This window comes from Heliconius melpomene, chromosome 3 (genome assembly GCF_056956725.1).
Source record: "Heliconius melpomene rosina isolate 202511_hmr_F chromosome 3, ASM5695672v1, whole genome shotgun sequence".
Classification (NCBI taxonomy): domain Eukaryota; kingdom Metazoa; phylum Arthropoda; class Insecta; order Lepidoptera; family Nymphalidae; genus Heliconius; species Heliconius melpomene.
In genome coordinates this window covers 682,081-701,583 of record NC_140391.1, presented here as the reverse complement: position 1 = coordinate 701,583, position 19,503 = coordinate 682,081, and the positions used below count along the sequence as shown (strand labels likewise).

The window sequence follows — 19,503 nt, the reverse complement described above, 5'->3', positions numbered from 1 at the left end:
GTTCCGCCGTGCCGATGTATCAGACCACTTGCACCTTAAGGATATCGCCCCGTGGCACTCAAGACCACCAGATGCGCGCCGTCTCCCCAGGGATCTCCTCTCCCCCCCAACATCCGATTCCTGAGCTGTCGCCTCGGTCGCTGGTCGCCTAAGCTGGGCCTCTCTCGGGTAGCCGAGGGTCTCACCCGGCTGGGCTGACCGCCCAGGCGACTCTAGCTCATCCTCCCCCTCCTAGCCTCCATCTATCCTAAAATTACTCCCCTCTCGGTCAAGTAGCGCCTCTACAGCCACAACCCGAAGACGCACCCATTTTAATAGGTGCAGAGTGATACCCGGCAATAGGGACTCTCCCTGATGCCGCTCCCCTCGCTCCCGCAGTGTGAGCAAGAAGGAAGATAACACGATTGCTCGGGATTCATTCCTTGCCCGAGCCTCGGCAAATACACTTACTTTACGGCACAGTGGTATCTATCAATAAAGTGTTGGAACCGAATGGTTGTTTCTATTATTAACCTGAAGAAGCTTATAGTTCAGAAGTGGCGAGTGTTTCCACGTTAACACATCAAAAGGTTATATTAAGGCCAGTATCAATTATTTTTTATTATCTTTATATTAATTGAAATTAACAGTATGCATTAAGATACCTATGTACAATAGGTAGACATATTATTGTTTTTTATATACTTATTTATTTTGTAAACTGATACAACTGGGTGTAAGTTTCAGATTGAGTCACGAGTGTAAATTGAAATTATCATGAAGGTGTAAGAAGACGCAAACGTGAACGTGGGCCAATCTTGGGTCGTAAGCTGAGTTCGCGCTCGTCTAGCAGATACCGATTGAGATGGCATCATCGAGCTTCGAGGTCACCTTTCGAGCGAATTGCAGTTATCAACTTTAATTAAGGCCACGTCGCAGTCACGAGCGACGAAGAAGAATGCTGGTGAGTGAATCATCTAGTTCTGATAGTGGATGTGGAATAGAAGATACGACTCCGTTCGTACGAAAAGAATGAATTAGCGTTGATAAAGAAGTACCTACATTCATAATTAAAGAAGTAATTAACCTACTCTTACTTAAAACAATTCTATCAACATATATTACCTACGAATACTTCTAATACGATTCCCGAATTTAACCGCTCAAATGAAGAACAAACTTTGGATATTTGGTTAACGAGAATAGAAAACTATTTAAAGTATAAATAGCCAGGAACTCAATTACTCATTACGTCTACTTTAAACCTAAATATAATGAACTTTTAGAAACGAAATTGTCATGAAATGAATTTATTAAATAGATGTGAAATGTAGGGTAAAAAGGCTATTGTTTTGTATTATTGATGCTACAGAGGATTGTAGAATACGATTAGGAGTACAAGTTGGAAATTTTGTAGTTCCAGAAGATTTACTAGCCTACTTGAAATTCAGCAAGTTGGAATATGAATATTTAAAATCATTAATAACTTGTATTATTTGTAAATGGTTACAAAGAAATGCTAAAATAATAATAATTAAGTTAATAAATATATAATAGATGCCTTTTGTTTAAAATCACTGAGTCGATTTTCTTTAATGAGAAATAAGTAATATGATTTTCGAAATTTACGTTTCGCTGAAAGGTTTTGGTAAATACTTAAAACTATCGGTAAGCTATAGATTATTTAAATTCAAAATGAAAATTTAAATAAATTCAAAATGTTTCGACTAATATTAAAATTCTTATAATACAAGATAATTTACTAAAAATATCCAGTAATTATTGAGCCATAATTTTACAGTGCATAATGGTATTGTACTAATTAAAGCGGATATAAAAAAAAATAATTTTCCAAAAAAAAAAAATGTTGTGAAAGCGGTGGTGAAAAAAATAAATAAAAATATAGTTAGTTCAGTCCCATTAGAAACAGAATAAAATATTGAATCATGTAAAGTGTATATAAAAGAGTTTATAAGAGTAGCAAGATTGTATCATTTTTAATAAACTTAAGTGAACCTTATGAATTCTAAAAAAAAAAAAAAATCGTGATCAATTAAATATTTTTAAGTCTGAACTTTAAATTTTATAAAATCCGAGCTGCTTTTAAGTTATTAAATTTTAGAAATCTGTTCAAATTTCGTTCGTACGTTTCTACGTATAGCGTTTACGGCTGTGCGTGTGTTAGAAAGCGTGCGTATTACCTCAGTTGGTAAGAACATGTCCTTTTATTAAAGGATTAGAGTACAATTAATGGAGGCCAAACATGTAGTAAATATTAATAAGATAGAAGCGACTGTAGAGCAAAATTTTGAAAAAAAATAACATGTGTTGTTGGCGATGTATTGAACTCGAGTGATAAAATAAAAATATGAAGAATTATTTCGTTAATATAGTAAATAACTTTCAATTAGGATGTTGGGCTTAGGTTTAACTCATTTTAAAGAAATGACATCAACTTAAAAAAAATCATCACCGTCGTATATTACAGCCGGCAAACGACTTTAAAAAAAAAAGAGATTTTAATAACACGGGTGGTAAGATGGTGGCTTCAAAATAACAACTTAGCTAAAAGAATAGAAACAGAAAGTAACTGAAATGCAAAAGACAGATGGCGAGATTTTAAATATAAAGCGTATATTAGACGAAAGTGAAATTGAAATGATATTTACAAGAAAAAAATCAAAATTATAAAAAAAAAAGGAATGGTATATAGTTATTCATAATAGACTCAAATTGATAGTTCCAAAAGTTGTTAGGCGGCAATTGTTGAAAAAAAAAACAAATACGATTTAGTGTATTTTGAAAGTGATAAAACTTTAGAAACCTTATTTTGAATGTAGTTATTGCAAAACATGGTTATTCATTTAATAACCAGAATTGACTGACGGTCAAATGTGTTGATGTCAATGAATAAATATGATTCGTTCAGAAACAGCCTTAAATGTTAATAAATTATTTATTTTGGTGAGGATTTATAATACTCTTTGTAAAATAAAAACTGCATATTAAAAAAAAATATATATATAATTAGGTTTCAGAAGTGAAATATCAAAAGAAAACTATACAACACTATTGTTACAAATACAATCTTATTTATTAAAAATCAAAATAACTATAAACTGAAGTTTAAATAACTAGAAACCTATATAAAACACCAACAACATTCGAAAACACATATAGGTATTTACTCAGTGTTAATTATAGCAGCTCTTTTAACCAATTCACAATATTTATTAATTAAAACATTTAAATTACTTTATAACTTGCTAATAATTATCTATTAACAACCTAGTAACAAATCACATCGACTACAACACGTGTAACCTCAAGTATATGAGGGCCAAATATGTCTTCCCGCTTAAATTAGTAACTTAATAACAAAATGAAAAGAGCGGGAGCGGAAGACATTGACACATTGCAGTACTATATTTGACAGTTGACATTTGTAGCACAGAAGTCTCCCAACTCGGCCATTCTGACCCTGCGTCGTCCCCGACGTAGCTGATCCAGTTGCCTGATCACATGCTGGTGCATCCCGATTAGCCCCAAAGTCATCAGCGTCGTTTCATGGCTGTATTGATGAAAATTCTACAGTAGTACCATATTCGCTGTCTTCATCATCTAAAATTTTAAGTTTATAAATGTCTAAACATTACAACATAAACGGATAGGCAATCAAAATGTACAGACAAAAGATATAAAAATAAAAAGTTTCGAGAGCTCTCATTTTTAACCCTGTAAAATCTTCATATCCAAGTATGTTCAGTCCGGTGCAGCAAACTCTGGAACCTGTGAACAGAACAGTCAGAAGGCGTCCCCTCTGTCTGCCAGGACCAAACGTCCACATAGACGTCACATGGTCCACAATGACCAAACGTTCACATAGACGTCACATGGTCCACAATGACCAAACGTTCACATAGACGTCACATGGTCCACAATGACCAAACGTTCACATAGTCGTCACATGGTCCACAATGACCAAACGTTCACATAGACGTCACATGGTCCACAATGACCAAACGTTCACATAGACGTCACATGGTCCACAATGACCTAACGTTCACATAGACGTCACATGGTCCACAATGACCAAACGTTCACATAGACGTCACATGGTCCACAATGACCAAACGTTCACATAGACGTCACATGGTCCACAATGACCAAACGTCAGCAAGGACCAAATGTCCACCTTGACCAAATATCCACAAGAACCAAACGTCCACATGGGCGTCACATGGTCCACAAGGACCAAACGTCCACATGAATGTCACATGGTCCACAAGGCCATAATGTCAGCAAGGACCAAATGTCCACAAGAACCAAACGTCCACATGGGCGTCACATGGTCCACAAGGACCAAACGTCCACATGAATGTCACATGGTCCACAAGGCCATAATGTCAGCAAGGACCAAACATCCTTCAGAGCCAAACGCTCTTCACAAAATCTTTTAGGGCCACACACCCGTCAAAATTTCTCAGGCCATATGTCTTATCAGACCAAACGTCTGTTACAAGTCAAAGTCAAAACACCCAACCCAACCCCATGTCTGTGCCCAAAGGGACCACACATCCAATTGAACTCAATAAACAAACTGCCACATTACACCAGTATTGTACACTAAGCCCCACCTTGGTTGTCAGACAAAAATTAAACAATTAGAAAAAGAATTAATGGAGGAAGAGAAAAATAAAATGTCGGTCTGTATGTATGTAAGCATGTAATGATTTAGAAAGAAATTGTGCTAGACAACAAAGCAAGAATTAGTGCAATACAGTTAAAATAACTTGTCAATGAAAAAGGCTGTACAAATTTCCAGTTACTAATCCCCATGCCATTGTACCATGTTAGAGCTCCTCGAGTGGTTTAACTACCACCACTCAATTATTAATTGCCTCAGTCTTAGGAGCTCGGCCTAACCTGACCTCTATTTATAATTCAACCAACATGTTCAATTTCTGTTGGAGTAATAAACATATTCGAAATTTTATGGGAAAATCGGTTTCTCGTTTGAGTATTAATAGTAACTGAATCCCATCATAACGCATTATCAACACGTCATCAACATATTCTAAAACATGACCACATTCAATATGTGTTTACATAAAATATGACAACATTCAACACATGTTTACATAAAATATTCATAACCACCACCACCACCAAATTATCCGTGTGTGATCATCAATCAAAGGGAGAAGATAGCATCCTCCGACATTCAACCCTTTCAGTGCCCCACAATCAACACATATACACACTTTGAATTGCACTCTCCAACATACATACTACACTCCTCTCTTCAAGATAGCTGACAATTTCATGTACTTTAAGCTTTTCCCCACCCCATATGGAAGATAAGCATTTTCCCATATTTACCGTTGTTTGCACATTTAATGGCACCGGCGATCGAATAATGTGAAAATTTATTTATTATGTACATAAGAGAATCCAGCTAATAACTTAAGTGGTACATTAATGTGTTGCCAAACGCTGAATGTGCTGACAGACACTTCAATACAGACACACACTTCAGACACACTTCACACTTCAGACCAGGACAGACACTTCAATAGACATTCCTAGGCATTGTTTACTCCTCACTATTTAAGTTGTCTGAAATTGTCTCCTATATCATAAACGATAAATTATTATTTACTATAAACATTCTTCTGGTTTCAATTTCCCATTTTAATTTGTTTAAAATAATTCAAACTCTGTAACCTCATAATAGTAATACACAGAAATCTTTTGCTACAATAATCCCTCCCAATTACTTATATAGCTATTAATAGAGGTAAGTCTAAATATTGTATCCTCAGTTATATAAGTAATAGTTGTAAAGTTAGTCTTAGCAAAAATTATTTATGTAGTAATCTTAATGAACTTGATGTAATCGGTAATCCTATTTGTGAAACCGAAATTATGTCTATGTATGTTATGGCTTTTAATTCACTTCCTACTATTTGTAAAACAAATTTTATTTTAGGAAATTTACATTTTTATCAATCACTAGGTAATAATTGATGGGTCTTTATTTATTCAAATCTACTAAATTGCATGTTAATTGTAATAACAATGATTTCAATGTAACTTTATTTGACACTGGAATTTTAACTTTGAAGCTGAATTTATTTACTCAGAATGTTACCTACAACATATGTTACAGATGTAATTAATTAATTATTAATATTTAGTCTCCATATACATTCTACCATTAGGCATGAAAATATTACATTTGGTTTTATTAACATAAAATTTACAATTTTTATATTTACTTGTTATGTAAAATTTATTAGTTCAATTAATCCAACAATTAAATTAAATTCTACTCATTCTGATTTCAATCTTATAGCAGACAATTGTTGCAATTGCACATAAATTAAAAATATTAATAATCCTAATTTGTTTAATTTAATAAATCCTAAGTTATATACAAGGTTTGCACCCTTATCTGCAGCATTGCATCACTTCAATACTATGTATGCATTAATAAGTCATTAGTATAAAACATAGTTAGTCTACCTGAAACTCTCCTAACAGCCACACATTTTTCTATATCCACTGTGACTCAATTCTATTTGTTTTATGATTGAGACTAATTAATATGTTTTAAATTATTACCAAATCTCTTTTTAATTGATTAAATCTTTTTTTTTTAAAACAACTTTAAGCCAAATGTACATAACAGCACACACATTCTACATACAATAACATCAGCATCTGTAATAGCTAGAACAGGCATGCAAGATCTCGGAACACCTATCAAGTCAGTTCCAAGTGAGAACTCATCAATAGCCAAAAGGGCACAAAACCATTTCCTGCCAACAAAGTCACAGTATTACTCACCCTCCAAGTGAGAGCTCATCAATAGCCAAGGAAACAAAACCATTTCCTTCCAACAAAGTAACAGTATTACTCACCCTCCAAGTGAGAGCTCATCAATAGCCAAGGAAACAAAACCATTTCCTTCCAACAAAGTAACAGTATTACTCACCCTCCAAGTGAGAGCTCATCAATAGTCAAGGAAACAAAACCATTTCCTTCCAACAAAGTAACAGTATTACTCACCCTCCAAGTGAGAGCTCATCAATAGTCAAGGAAACAAAACCATTTCCTTCCAACAAAGTAACAGTATTACTCACCCTTCAAGTGAGAGCTCATCAATAGCCAAGGAAACAAAACCATTTCCTTCCAACAAAGTAACAGTATTACTCACTCTCTAAGGTACAGTTTATTGGTTCTCCCTCACACAACAAACATTTCAGAACAAACAAAGGTTACAAGTCATACTGCTACCATTCCTAGGTTTCCTTATCCAATGTTACTCACACCCCCTTCACCAACAATAAAATTGTTCCAATCTAAAAGAATTGTGTAACGGACGCCCAATTATTAAGCTATGAATCTCTTGTCTTTCTTTTTTTTTTTTAGTCACTATGAATTATGCTCAACTGGCAAGCTCGAAACGCCATATATCAAGAATTTAATTCAATTCACTAAGCCCTATATACATTGACAAGAATCATCTCAAGGCAAACTGGCACCCGTCTCTCCTCTAGCACACTAAGCACAACCGCAGGACTCTTCAGAATCAGCCTGCATAAAACATCAACCACCTATGATCACCAGTAATCACTCACTCACTCATTCAATCATGAACATCACCCTTAAGGCGCCCAGAGTCATGTGATAAACATTCTGAATCATTCCAGTTATTAGCACTTCTAACCCTCTCCACCTCCTCACACTATAGCTCAATATTATTGATAACAAAGTCAGTTTGATATAAAATAGTTTTGTATTATTCAACTATTTAAAGATTTTATTGCATCAGAAAGATTACAGGCTAACTTGGTACAACCCCTAGGTAACCCCTGAAGTACATTGAGAAGGTGATGAGGTATCAGAGGCCATACTTTCAGATAATGCACCTTTGGGAAAAGTATCAAATCTAACAGTTAATCATTTAAATTTGTTTTTAACAAACTAGCATGACAGGTTGAATTATGAGAAGAAATATTATTTTGTTTACCTTTTTCAAGTTTGTCTAATCTCCAAAGAAATGCATTGTAATGCTCACCAGTAGAGGCACTCAGATACCTGGAGACACACAGAGACGCGTCGCGCATTGCAAGCAGAAGCGCGCATACACGTGCGGGGACGCGTCGCTCATCAGTATCAGAGGCGCGCAGACACGCGCGGGAACCGCATCGAGAGCAGTGGCGCGCAGATATGCGCGGGGACCGCATCGCAAGCAGTCTCGCAGACGCATCGCACATTGCGAGCAGAGGGTGTGCAGACGCACACCAAGACGCGCAGGAATGCGTCGCACATCGCGAGCTGAGCGCGTGCAGAGGCACACCAAGACGCGCAGGAAAGCGTCGCGCATCGCGAGCTGAGGTCGTGCAGAGGCACACCAAGACGCTCAGGTAAGCGTCGCGCATCGCGAGCTGAGGGCGTGCAGAGGCACACCAAGACGCTCAGGTAAGCGTTGCACATCGCCAGCAGAGGTACAAGAGACGCGCGGGGACGCGTCACTTGTCGTGGGAGCAGAAGCACCTCATAGCGGCACGGCGGTGGCATGAATGTCCTGCAACAGCACCATGAAAGCACCAGCGCGAGCGCTCGAGACACCCTTAGCGCTCGAGTTCCATAACATGGCTTTCAAATGACTTAACCTATCTCGCTAACCGCGACCACGTGTCGTGTCCGGTCGACGTGATTTGTTTTGTGATTTACTTCCAGCATCACCCATATCTAACACTGTATTTCTATATAGGCAATAAATCATTTAAGAAAAGAGAAATGATGAAACTGGTGTTTTATTTGCTTTCACAAAAATAACAAAATTATAAGGTACAAGGATCTGGCCTGATGGGCTTAGATAGGTATCCCACTTCTGAAATTAGGTTTCAGAAGTGAAATATCAAAAGAAAACTATACAACACTATTGTTACAAATACAATCTTATTTATTAAAAATCAAAATAACTATAAACTGAAGTTTAAATAACTAGAAACCTATATAAAACACCAACAACATTCGAAAACACATATAGGTATTTACTCAGTGTTAATTATAGCAGCTCTTTTAACCAATTCACAATATTTATTAATTAAAACATTTAAATTACTTTATAACTTGCTAATAATTATCTATTAACAATCTAGTAACAAATCACATCGACTACAACACGTGTAACCTCAAGTATATGAGGGCCAAATATGTCTTCCCGCTTAAATTAGTAACTTAATAACAAAATGAAAAGAGCGGGAGCGGAAGACATTGACAGTGACATTGACACATTGCAGTACTATATTTGACAGTTGACATTTGTAGCACAGAAGTCTCCCAACTATATATACCCGAATCGAATATCGAATCGAAAATAGTTAAATTGACAACGTCCTCCTTTTGGAAGTCGATTTAAAATATACGTTAAGTATAACTATAGGTGTAGATTGCTATATATTCGTAGGCGAACTAATGCCTTAAATTCATTTAAATGATGATAGTTTTTATTTATAAACCGATTTTGCTAAAACAAGATGATTAGATGTTATGCTGAGTTAAAACCGCAATTCGTGTAAGTTAAGTAAATCGGGTCAGCACTTTCCGAGATAAACATAATCATATACAAACAGACAGACAGACAAGAAAATTTAAAAGATATAGACATTTTTGCTTTCTATTATTCCTTTTAAGTGTCTATCCATTCCAGTCAAAAGTACTAAATGTACAAACAAAATATTTTTACTGTAGAATATAAAATTGTTCCCTTTATTAATGCCTCTAAAGAAACTCATATATAATAGACGCTTATAATAAATTTATTACTATAAATGCTGTCAAAAATACGAAAACAACTTTAAAATTACTAAATCATTATTTTAGTTTATTTGATAGTTCCTTCATTCACGAGTAAAAGCTTCCTAAGCTTTAAAGAATTTATTGAAACGCATAAGAACAGTCGTGTATTAAATGCAGTTGCTACATCCCGTACAAACGGACAAGTAATGTTATAACAACAATGTTAAACATAATTGTCAAGAAAATAGAAATGAAAATAATACTCAGGCGGCGGAAAAAAAAGAAAAGAAGTAAATTTACGAATAACAAATGATCAGAAAAAATAAAGAAAATAAATAACAGTGGCGTAAGAAGGTTAAAAGAGCGCGAGATTCTCTGCGAGATGTCTTCAAAGATAAACCCGACAAAATGAACATTGTCATAGTAAAAATAGTGATGGACATACGATAGGAACGAGAAATAAAAATAAGCTTGTTACGCCAAGTTTTCGCCTCCAAAAAGTTAATAAAGCTTTTATCGGTCTGAGTATACGTGTATATAATAAAATTCCGCTGTGTTCCAAGTTTGCCACTTCCAAAATTTAAAGTATTTGAAAAAAAAAAACAAAAAAAATTCTAACAAGTAAAGATTATTACACTGTACAAGAATATTTAAAGGATGTACATGTATGGAATGTAGTGCAGGATAGCTGCCAGCCAATATAACAGTAAAATATACCAGTGACTTTCAAAAGAGCAACTGTTGAGTTTCTTGCCGGCTCTTCCCAGCAGAACTGCCTTCCGAGCCGGTGGTAGCTTTTTGTTTATATGTTCATGCGACGATTCAAGAGTGCTTATAATAAGTTTTTTTTAATTAAAGAATATTTTGAATTTAATAACTACAAAGTAGGTGACTACTAGGTGGTTGGGGTTCAACGCGATATTAAGATTAAAAATGGTAAATCAAAAAAAAAGAACTTGTAGCAAGATTACAAGGATCATACCTCAATTACTAAAAGTGGTAAATATCAAGGAGTATTTTCAGTTCATAAAAATGTTTCCTTGGATATTTTATAATCGGGATCGGTTTAAATGATACTGATGATGACTTGATTGACTCGGTTGACTAGTCTTTAGAAGGTTTAATTTTTGATATAGTTAATAGTAGATGCGCAAGTGATGAAATTGAGCAAGGAAAGAAATTGAACAAATGTCGAAATTAATAATGAAGTTTTGAATGATTATGAAAGTTGATAAAGAGTATAGGAAGAGTTTGTGGTAAAGTTGATAGTTTTAGTGATGGGATAAATAATTGTGAGGAGATATGAATCTCCTCATGTTGAGTAGAGATTTAGAACATGAAAATGATTATGAGTATACTATACTTATAGGTGCCCATGAGACCAATAAGCCGGATGATGAGTGCATCTAGCTAGTGCATCTAGCTTACATGATTATCTGTACACACATGAGGCCGATAGGCCAACTAAGGAGTGTAACAGATATTGAATTGACTATAATAATGACCATGATTATGATAAATAAACAATTGTGAGGTGATATGAATCTCCTCATGTTGAGTAGAGATTTAGAACATGAAAATGATGATGAGTAAGTATAAGTGCACATGAGACCGATAAGTCAAATGATGAGTGCATCTAGCTTACATGATAATCTGTACACACATGAGGCCGATAGGCCAACTAAGGAGTGTAACAGATATTGAATTGAAAATGATAATGATAATGATAATGATAATGATAATGATAATGATAATGATAATGATAATGATAATGATAATGATAATGATAATGATAATGATAATGATAATGATAATGATAATGATAATGATAATGATAATGATAATGCTAATGATAATGATAATGATAATGATAATGATAATGATAATGATAATGATAATGATAATGATAATGATAATGATAATGATAATGATAATGATAATGATAATGATAATGATAATGATTTAGAATAGTTTAGTGAGTAAGAAATTGATGTAATATGATTTTAGTTTGGGTGTACATAAGACCGATAAGTCAAATGATGAGTACACCTGGCTAAAATCATAACCTGTTCACACATGAGGCTGATAAGCCAACTAAGGAGTGTAACAGATATATCTGTGTTGTTTAAGTTTTTTTTTTTATTCTTTTTGTGTTATTATTTAATTGTATATGTAATTGTAGGAACAATTAATTGCAAGATGGCCGAGAAGATTAAGTTTTATATACATGAATGTCTGTTTAATTTTTGGTTATTTTTTTTTTCTCATTTTTCGAGGGGACTCGAAGGTAAAGGAAGGCCGAGCTGTTAGCGTTGTGAATTTATTATAATGTAAAGTTGTTTTTATTAGTATTTTGTTGTTAAACTTTATTAGAATTATGGTATAATAATTCTAATAAAGTTGTTATTTTCTTTGGCTTAAATTTTTAAATAATATTTTGTGAAGTCAAATGAGACAATTTTGTTATAATTGTATATGTCAAGATAGTTGTTGATTTGACTAATAATATAAAAGGCATGGAATTAGTAGTCGGGATTCATTTACGCCGCCCCGGCCTGGTACGCGCTCGCAAGTGCGCCCCAGCGCAAGGTCCTACAGGTGGTCCAAAACGTCGCCCTCCGGCGCGTCACCCAGGCTCCCTATTACGTTCGGAACACCACCATCCAGCGCGACCTCAGAATAGAGAGCCTGGAGGTACACAGGTGTGCTATCGTAATAGCCGCCGCGAGACACCGCAGAAGAAGGGCAACCGCCCTGTACTGTTTCCCGGCGCAAGCGCCGGACGAATGAAATCCACTACTACGGGATTCATTCCTTGCCCGAGCCTCGGCAAATACACTTACTTTACGGCACAGTGGTATCTATCAATAAAGTGTTGGAACCGAATGGTTGTTTCTATTATTAACCTGAAGAAGCTTATAATATGATATATATTATTTTATTTTATTTATTTATTAGAGTTCATTCGAAAGGTTCCCAAATGGGACTATTAAACAAGGAACATACTAATAAAAGTGTGCTATGCATAATTTCATATATGTACGGCAGCAGTCAACCTATGAAATACACCAGTCCTCGTGTACTCCGCTTGCGTGGTGTCGATTAAAGCAATTACAGTATGCATCCTCTACTAGATAGCCCACTTTTTAGTCAATAGCCCGTATTCGGAGACTCCCCGAATGTTGTATAATGAAAAAACTTAATTTTAAAATTTTTAGGAGCAAATAATTGGTACTATCTATATTAAGTGAAGTAACGCCATCTATCGTTGTCTTAACTAATCTTAAAGTAAGCATTGCTTAAATAACATCACTTTCTTGTGAGGGCAGCTCTTGGTATAACAGTAACCACTACTTAATAAGAGATGGCGCTAGCTGTTACTCTTTATTAATCTGGAAATTTTAATACATATGTATGTAACTATGTAATTTTTAATTTGACCATTGTATTAACAGCTATATATTTGTATTTTATAATTTGTAATATATTAATACGTCATCGAAATTAAAGAGTATTTGACTTTATAATACTTTTTTATAATTTAGGGCCTGATTTTACGTTCGATGGCCTGAATTTAAGTAACATAAATAATTTAATATTTTATCGTACTATCTTTCAGACAAAATAATAAGTAAAGTAAAACTATTTTCTACATAGTATAGATAGTTTATAAAGCTGCGTTTATAACCATTATTATTATTCAATATTTTGTAACATTTAATTTAGATTGTTTAGAATTGTATTTTATTTATAGATCTTTTTCTTACGTTAATATTTGGCAAAGTAGAGGCTGTCGTAATTCTCACTCGGAGAATGAAATTCATTATTTTTATTCAATATTTTCATTTTCTCGCCTCTATCATAGAGAATTGAAGATAACTCAAATAAAATAATGCCATAAATATATAATAAAAAGGTAAAGAAAATACAATTTAAAATAGATAAAATTATTTTATTGATAAATTTAAAAGGTACTTAATACAAAAAATTTACACACAAACGTACCCGCTGTTATATAATATGTACAATAGTTATAATATACATACGTTATATCTTGTAACCTGTACAACTATACCATTACATAGACACTACACTATAGGTACTACGACCGGTATTTATAAATCACTCAACTCTGAGATCAATCTTGAGTTGCCGTTCTCATTCATCGATTATAATTTTTTGAATGAAAACCGGAACTCAAGATCGATCTTAATATCGATCACAAAGTTGAGAGTAGTTTATAAATGCAGGCTTTTTTATGTGGTCATTTTCAAATTATTCCATAACTAACCACCTACCTACTGGCTCGCTCGCTTCAAATTATTAATGTTTTCTATTTTAATTTATCGAGTTTTGATAATTCATAGATATAATATAAAACACATGAAATTGTTTCATTATATTAAAACAAAAGCGGATTACTTTATCATTGTATCGTCTGACTGCATCGCTTGATACAGTATACGCGTAAAGATAGATATAAAAATAAATATTTTTTAAGTTATTTTTTGCTTTTTTAATAGGTTTAATAGGTGGACAGAGGGAAATTAATCTTCAGACATTGCGTTCTCCGTGCACCGCTTAATTTTGCGTACTGAGTGGCGGACATTAACACCACGCTTTGTAGAACGAGATATAATGTCTGTATGATCTGTACAAGCAATAATTTGAAAATGACCCCTATTCTACATGTCGTAGCAGCAAAAAGCGAATTTTCATTTGATTTCCAAAAACTTCTTGCTGTCCGAGCTTAATAAATAAAGAAAATGAGCTTTGGTTTTTAATTACATAGTAAAAAAATACAATGACAAAAAAAAATAAATCCAAAAATTCTTTTTGTTAAAAAACAAAATAAAAAAAGCAATAAGTTACAAAAATGAGTTCATCTAATATGCGAAATTAGTGAAAAAAAATGTTTATATTATACAACTAACTTAAGCTAAATTTTGTTCTACGAAAATAGACCTAATTGCTAAGTAATCTCCCAGCAAAAAAAAAATTGCTTTATTATGACTATTAAAGAACACAAACTATGCTGAACACTTTCGTCTAGAAATTGAACAGGTTCTAGCATATAAAATGGATATTAAAAAAGTAAATGGGATGGACTGACAAAACTGACATAAAACGTCAGTTATGTTACATATGTATTATTATGTAACAGATTTTTAGGTTTAGTACGTTGAGCGTATCTTTGTTTTAACTCTGAAAAATTATTCTTTATACTTTGACAAAAAAAATATAGTAAAATATATTTAAAATAATCATTTTAAAAATATTTTGCTTCACGTATTTTTACTATTGAGCGCTTGTGATATTTCAGAAATCTTTTAAATTTAAAAATTACTTACATGTGAGTATGGCGGGGATAAAAGGGACAGTGGTCAGTTAAAACGTTAAAAATATTTTAAACGAAACTCTTTATTGGTGATCTGTGGTCAATGTCCCGTAACTACGGACTTCTGCAAAGTATTTGAAACGTAGGTTTTCAAAAAATGTGTAATAGTAATTAAAAAGAAACGATTACGATTCCGTTCGAGTTTCAATTAAAATGTGTTAATCAAAATTGTAATAATCAAAGATCTAATTTGACAACATAATGTTTCTTATTTTATGTTGTGGAGGAAAAAGTTCTGTATAAGAAAAGTAAAAGTAGTAAAAGTAGATTTTTTATAAAAAAAAACACTATTAGCGTTTAATTTGAGCACTTAAATATTACACTAGTAACATATACATTATTAATATAGAAATTAATTAATATATGTTAGTGCATCTAACGTTGGATACAACAACGTAGTCTCATTTGGCAAAATTCATAATATATATTTTTTTCATCATAAAAAATCTTTAATTGTATTGATTACGCCTTATGCATAATCAAACCAAGATTCTTAAAGTCAAAATTTTAAGAAAAACTATAAATATCATATTTATATTTGCGAATAGATTCGTATATAAATATTTTTTACCACTGTACTATTGTTCATAGTTGTATCCTACAATAGATAACTAGAAAGATTGTGATTATTTACGATTCTTAAGACATTTTCATAACATTCTATCTAATCATTATCAAGAAATGTACAGCGCTAGGATTGTATTAATGTTATATTTTAAAAGTTTTATCAATTGAGTTTTATTATATTTGCACATAAATAAGCAGACATATTGTAAATATTAAAAAACAGAAACTTGAATTATATAAAAAAACTATTATAAAAACAAAATATAGAATATAGATAGAAGAAAATATAAAAAAAGAAAAACACGAGTTACACAAAGTAAGGCAAGCCGCCTTACTTTTATTATGTTACTTTCATATATATTTTGTATTTGAAAAAAATTTAATAATTTAATCCCAAAATCAAACAATAACTTCTTATTTACGTCCAAAAAACACATTTAAATGGTGATGATATGGAAAATTTAATAAAGTTTACTGTTAATCACTCATTATGCACATAAACTAAATAAGTCAGTAGTCTAAATTAGTCTTTCTCACTTAGCTCGACTCTCTACTGTTTTCGTTGGAACCTACGTTAGGATGAGAAGTAGAGGGAGCTACGTCCGTCGCGACTATCAAGCCCTCCTTAATTCTCTTTTTCTGTTTCATCCTCCGATTCTGGAACCATATTTTTACTTGAGTCTCGTTTAGTTGTAATGCGGAAGCTATTTCTATTCTTCTAGCGCGAGTCAAGTATTTATTGAAGTGGAATTCTTTTTCCAGTTCTGTCAACTGCTTGTTAGTGAAGTTAGTTCGGCCTGTGTTGTTTAGATTTAGTAGTGGGTTCGACAGTATTTGACTGCCTGTGGGTGTACGTAGACCATCCTGTGGACTTCCCAGCACGCCTTGGTTGACGAAGTCCGAAGGAGGTATCATCAGTTTAGGTGCTGTAACAAAATAATGCAATGTTAGACGTTATATTTAGTATTGTTTTTTTGGACAAATTTTAAAGTCTTAATGTAAAAACATAAGTTGTAGGTTCGATCCCTACTCAGGGAATGTACCTACTATATCTTTGAATTATTTTCATTTCTCTGCTCTGAAAGGTAAAACAAGATCTTGAGTTGCTCCACTCAGCCGGCCATGTTTTAATAATTGTATTGAAAGTGGCGAAAAGCCTGTAGTTAAAAAATGAAGGAAAACTTGGTATTTTATCATATGTACAATAAAAAAATTTAAGACTATGATACGATCTATTGCAGCGTGTAGGTAGTCCTATCGGTGATACGAAATTGCGTAAGTAAAAATTATCACAGGATGTAATTATCTCTGATTTATATGATGATAATTTATTTTTTTTGAATGAAATCATGATTACTATTGAAATAGAATTTATATGACATATTTTTATTGAAATAGAATTTATATGACATAAAAAATATCATCAGTACGGTTTTGAGTTTGGCCACTCATTACGGAATGTTTTAAAAGTAGAGAACAGGTGTCATGGCCATAGAGAACCTATCTGCTTACCATAAGCGTGAAGCATTAAATTTGGGAGGAGAAAATAAGGATAATTTTTTATATAACTACTACTATAATTTTTTTGTGTAAAATGAATCGAGATCTGATCAAAGATAGCTTAATAATAAGTCATATCTTATTGTAATCTTGCAATTTCCATTTATTTTGATATCTGTCAATACTAAGATTGAGGAATAGCCTGTACTCGTATTATAAATTTAACCATTCCGGTGAGTGTAATTCTATTTTACATTTCCAATTTCTAATAAAAAATTAAAAGTAAGTTAATAAAAATAATTGAGGCCGCCACCGTGGCTTATTGGCACAGCATATGACCGTACACTACGGCTATGGGTTCGATTTCCACTCTCGGAAGTAAATTATTTAATATTTTCATTTTATATTATATTTTCGCTACAGCGACAAGATAACGTCTAGAAGATTCGGTGGAAAACGTGTGGAAAATGGTGGGAATGCCCTAACACTAGGTTCTCTCCGCCTGTCCTGCTATGCTGATATAGTTATGAGGGAAAAAAAACAAGTTAAATTAAAAAAAAAAACTCCCGTCAAAAGGCCAAACTAACACTCAAAACACGTACAAGTTACAATCCGACGTTACAACCGTGTTTACTTTATACACAATGTGTCAAAGTTTCATATTGAAGCCGGCGCGGCGCGGCGGTGACCGGTGCTGCCGCGGGGGGCCATCTCTTTTATCTCTTACGTTTGTATTAGAAAAAATTGACACCTGTCTCGATGTCTCGAAATGCAAAGGATATATCATTGTAATGCCAAGCAATGGTGCCGGGTGAATGTAAGGTGATCTTTGCTAATATTTGTTTAGAGAAACTTAAATGGTTGTTTACAAAAAAAGTTGGAAGATAAAATTAAAAAAAATTTAAAACTGAATGAACTGAACTGAATTGAAATATTTTTCTCTTAAAAAGTTTAGGGGTTAGTCGTCGAGTAGGAGAACAAAGTGTGACTGGTTGTGGGTTCAATCCCCACTCGAGGATATGAAATGTATATTTTCATTTCTTCGCTCTGGTTTCGAGGCAAAGCGCGGCGTTGGGTTCCGCCACTCAACATGCAATGCCACCAGAATTCAGCGGAAAGTGGGGTACGAAGTGTATGTGTGTGTGTGTGTGTGTATGCAGGATACAGCGTTAATTAAAAAAAAACTTGTTATTAAGTACAAACTCATACGTATACTCATATAACAAAAAAATGGGATAACTATTCTTTGTTCTCATAGTGACGCATTAATACTTTTGCTCGTCAACCTTAACACATTTATAAGAGATCAAAAAGAAACAATAACAACAATACAAATCATCTCACAAACGGTGAATCCCCCGTAACGGCAACAGTTGTCTAATTACTTAACTAAGGGATTATCTGGACAAGGGACGGTTTTCATTAAGCCTTCTCCTTGTACCGCTAGTTGGCAAGTTGACACTTATTAAATCATGTTTTCTAATATGAAATCATCCTATTAGATGTATTTTTGTATACCTATGCGGCGTAGGGTTACGTTAGATAATAAGCGATGTCTTCTAATACTTATAATACTTATAAATGTCATTCTATGAGATAGACGTGTATCTTTTGCTCTGCCAATTTTGCACGATAAAAATTGCTAAGAGTGAAAAATAAGCTTAAAAAAGTACTCAAAGTTGTGTTATAAGTTCCGAACTATAGTCTTTTAAAGAATTAAACATGAAGAATCGAAGTGAAGTGCTTAAATATCGATAAACCCGTGTCGTGAAGTTTATGTGGATTATACTTGTTAGCGATCGTTAAGCAGTATTTTCTTCTCCCACCGTCTTTGCTAATTGTTAAATGAACCATACTGCGTGACATCAACGATTTAACTAAATTGGCATATCAAGAAGTGGCCTAGCGGCATAACTTGTAGAGAAGTGAGCAACATTCCCTTCGTTCAAACCTCACTAAAAATACAAATTATAGTTTTTAATTTTATATATATATTTTTTCTTTTTAAGATTTAAATTAATAAAAATATAAATATATAAAAATGTCTGATAAACAACTATCGTGGGGATGTTGTAGCATGGGAACGGATAATGATAAAGATTTTATCCAATGTTTAAAATGTAAAATGTTATATCACCACGGATGCTTGAATATAAAATCTAATACAAAAGTACAAACTAATTGGATATGCATGAAGTGCGGCAAAACTAAAGCTGATAATAATGACGACACACCTATACGTT

At 33.4% G+C, this 19,503-nt stretch overlaps 1 protein-coding gene and 1 long non-coding RNA gene across 2 annotated transcripts in view; both read right to left on the bottom strand.

Moving 5' to 3' along the window:
• Positions 1 to 3,052: 3,052 nt before the first annotated feature.
• LOC146539761 (uncharacterized) lies at positions 3,053 to 9,343 on the bottom strand. The gene is made up of 2 exons (XR_014879439.1): positions 4,486 to 9,343; positions 3,053 to 4,035 (listed from the first exon to the last, which is right to left on the bottom strand). It is a non-coding gene; the product is annotated as an uncharacterized LOC146539761 (long non-coding RNA).
• Positions 9,344 to 13,726: 4,383 nt separating this feature from the next.
• LOC146539760 (uncharacterized) overlaps positions 13,727 to 19,503 on the bottom strand; it is a 36,279-nt gene continuing 30,502 nt past the window's right edge. Inside the window, exon 2 of the mRNA XM_085207584.1 lies at positions 13,727 to 16,686. Coding sequence (XP_085063710.1) covers positions 16,298 to 16,686 — 389 coding nt within the window. The 3' untranslated portion in view covers positions 13,727 to 16,297. The remainder of the gene's footprint in view (positions 16,687 to 19,503) is intronic.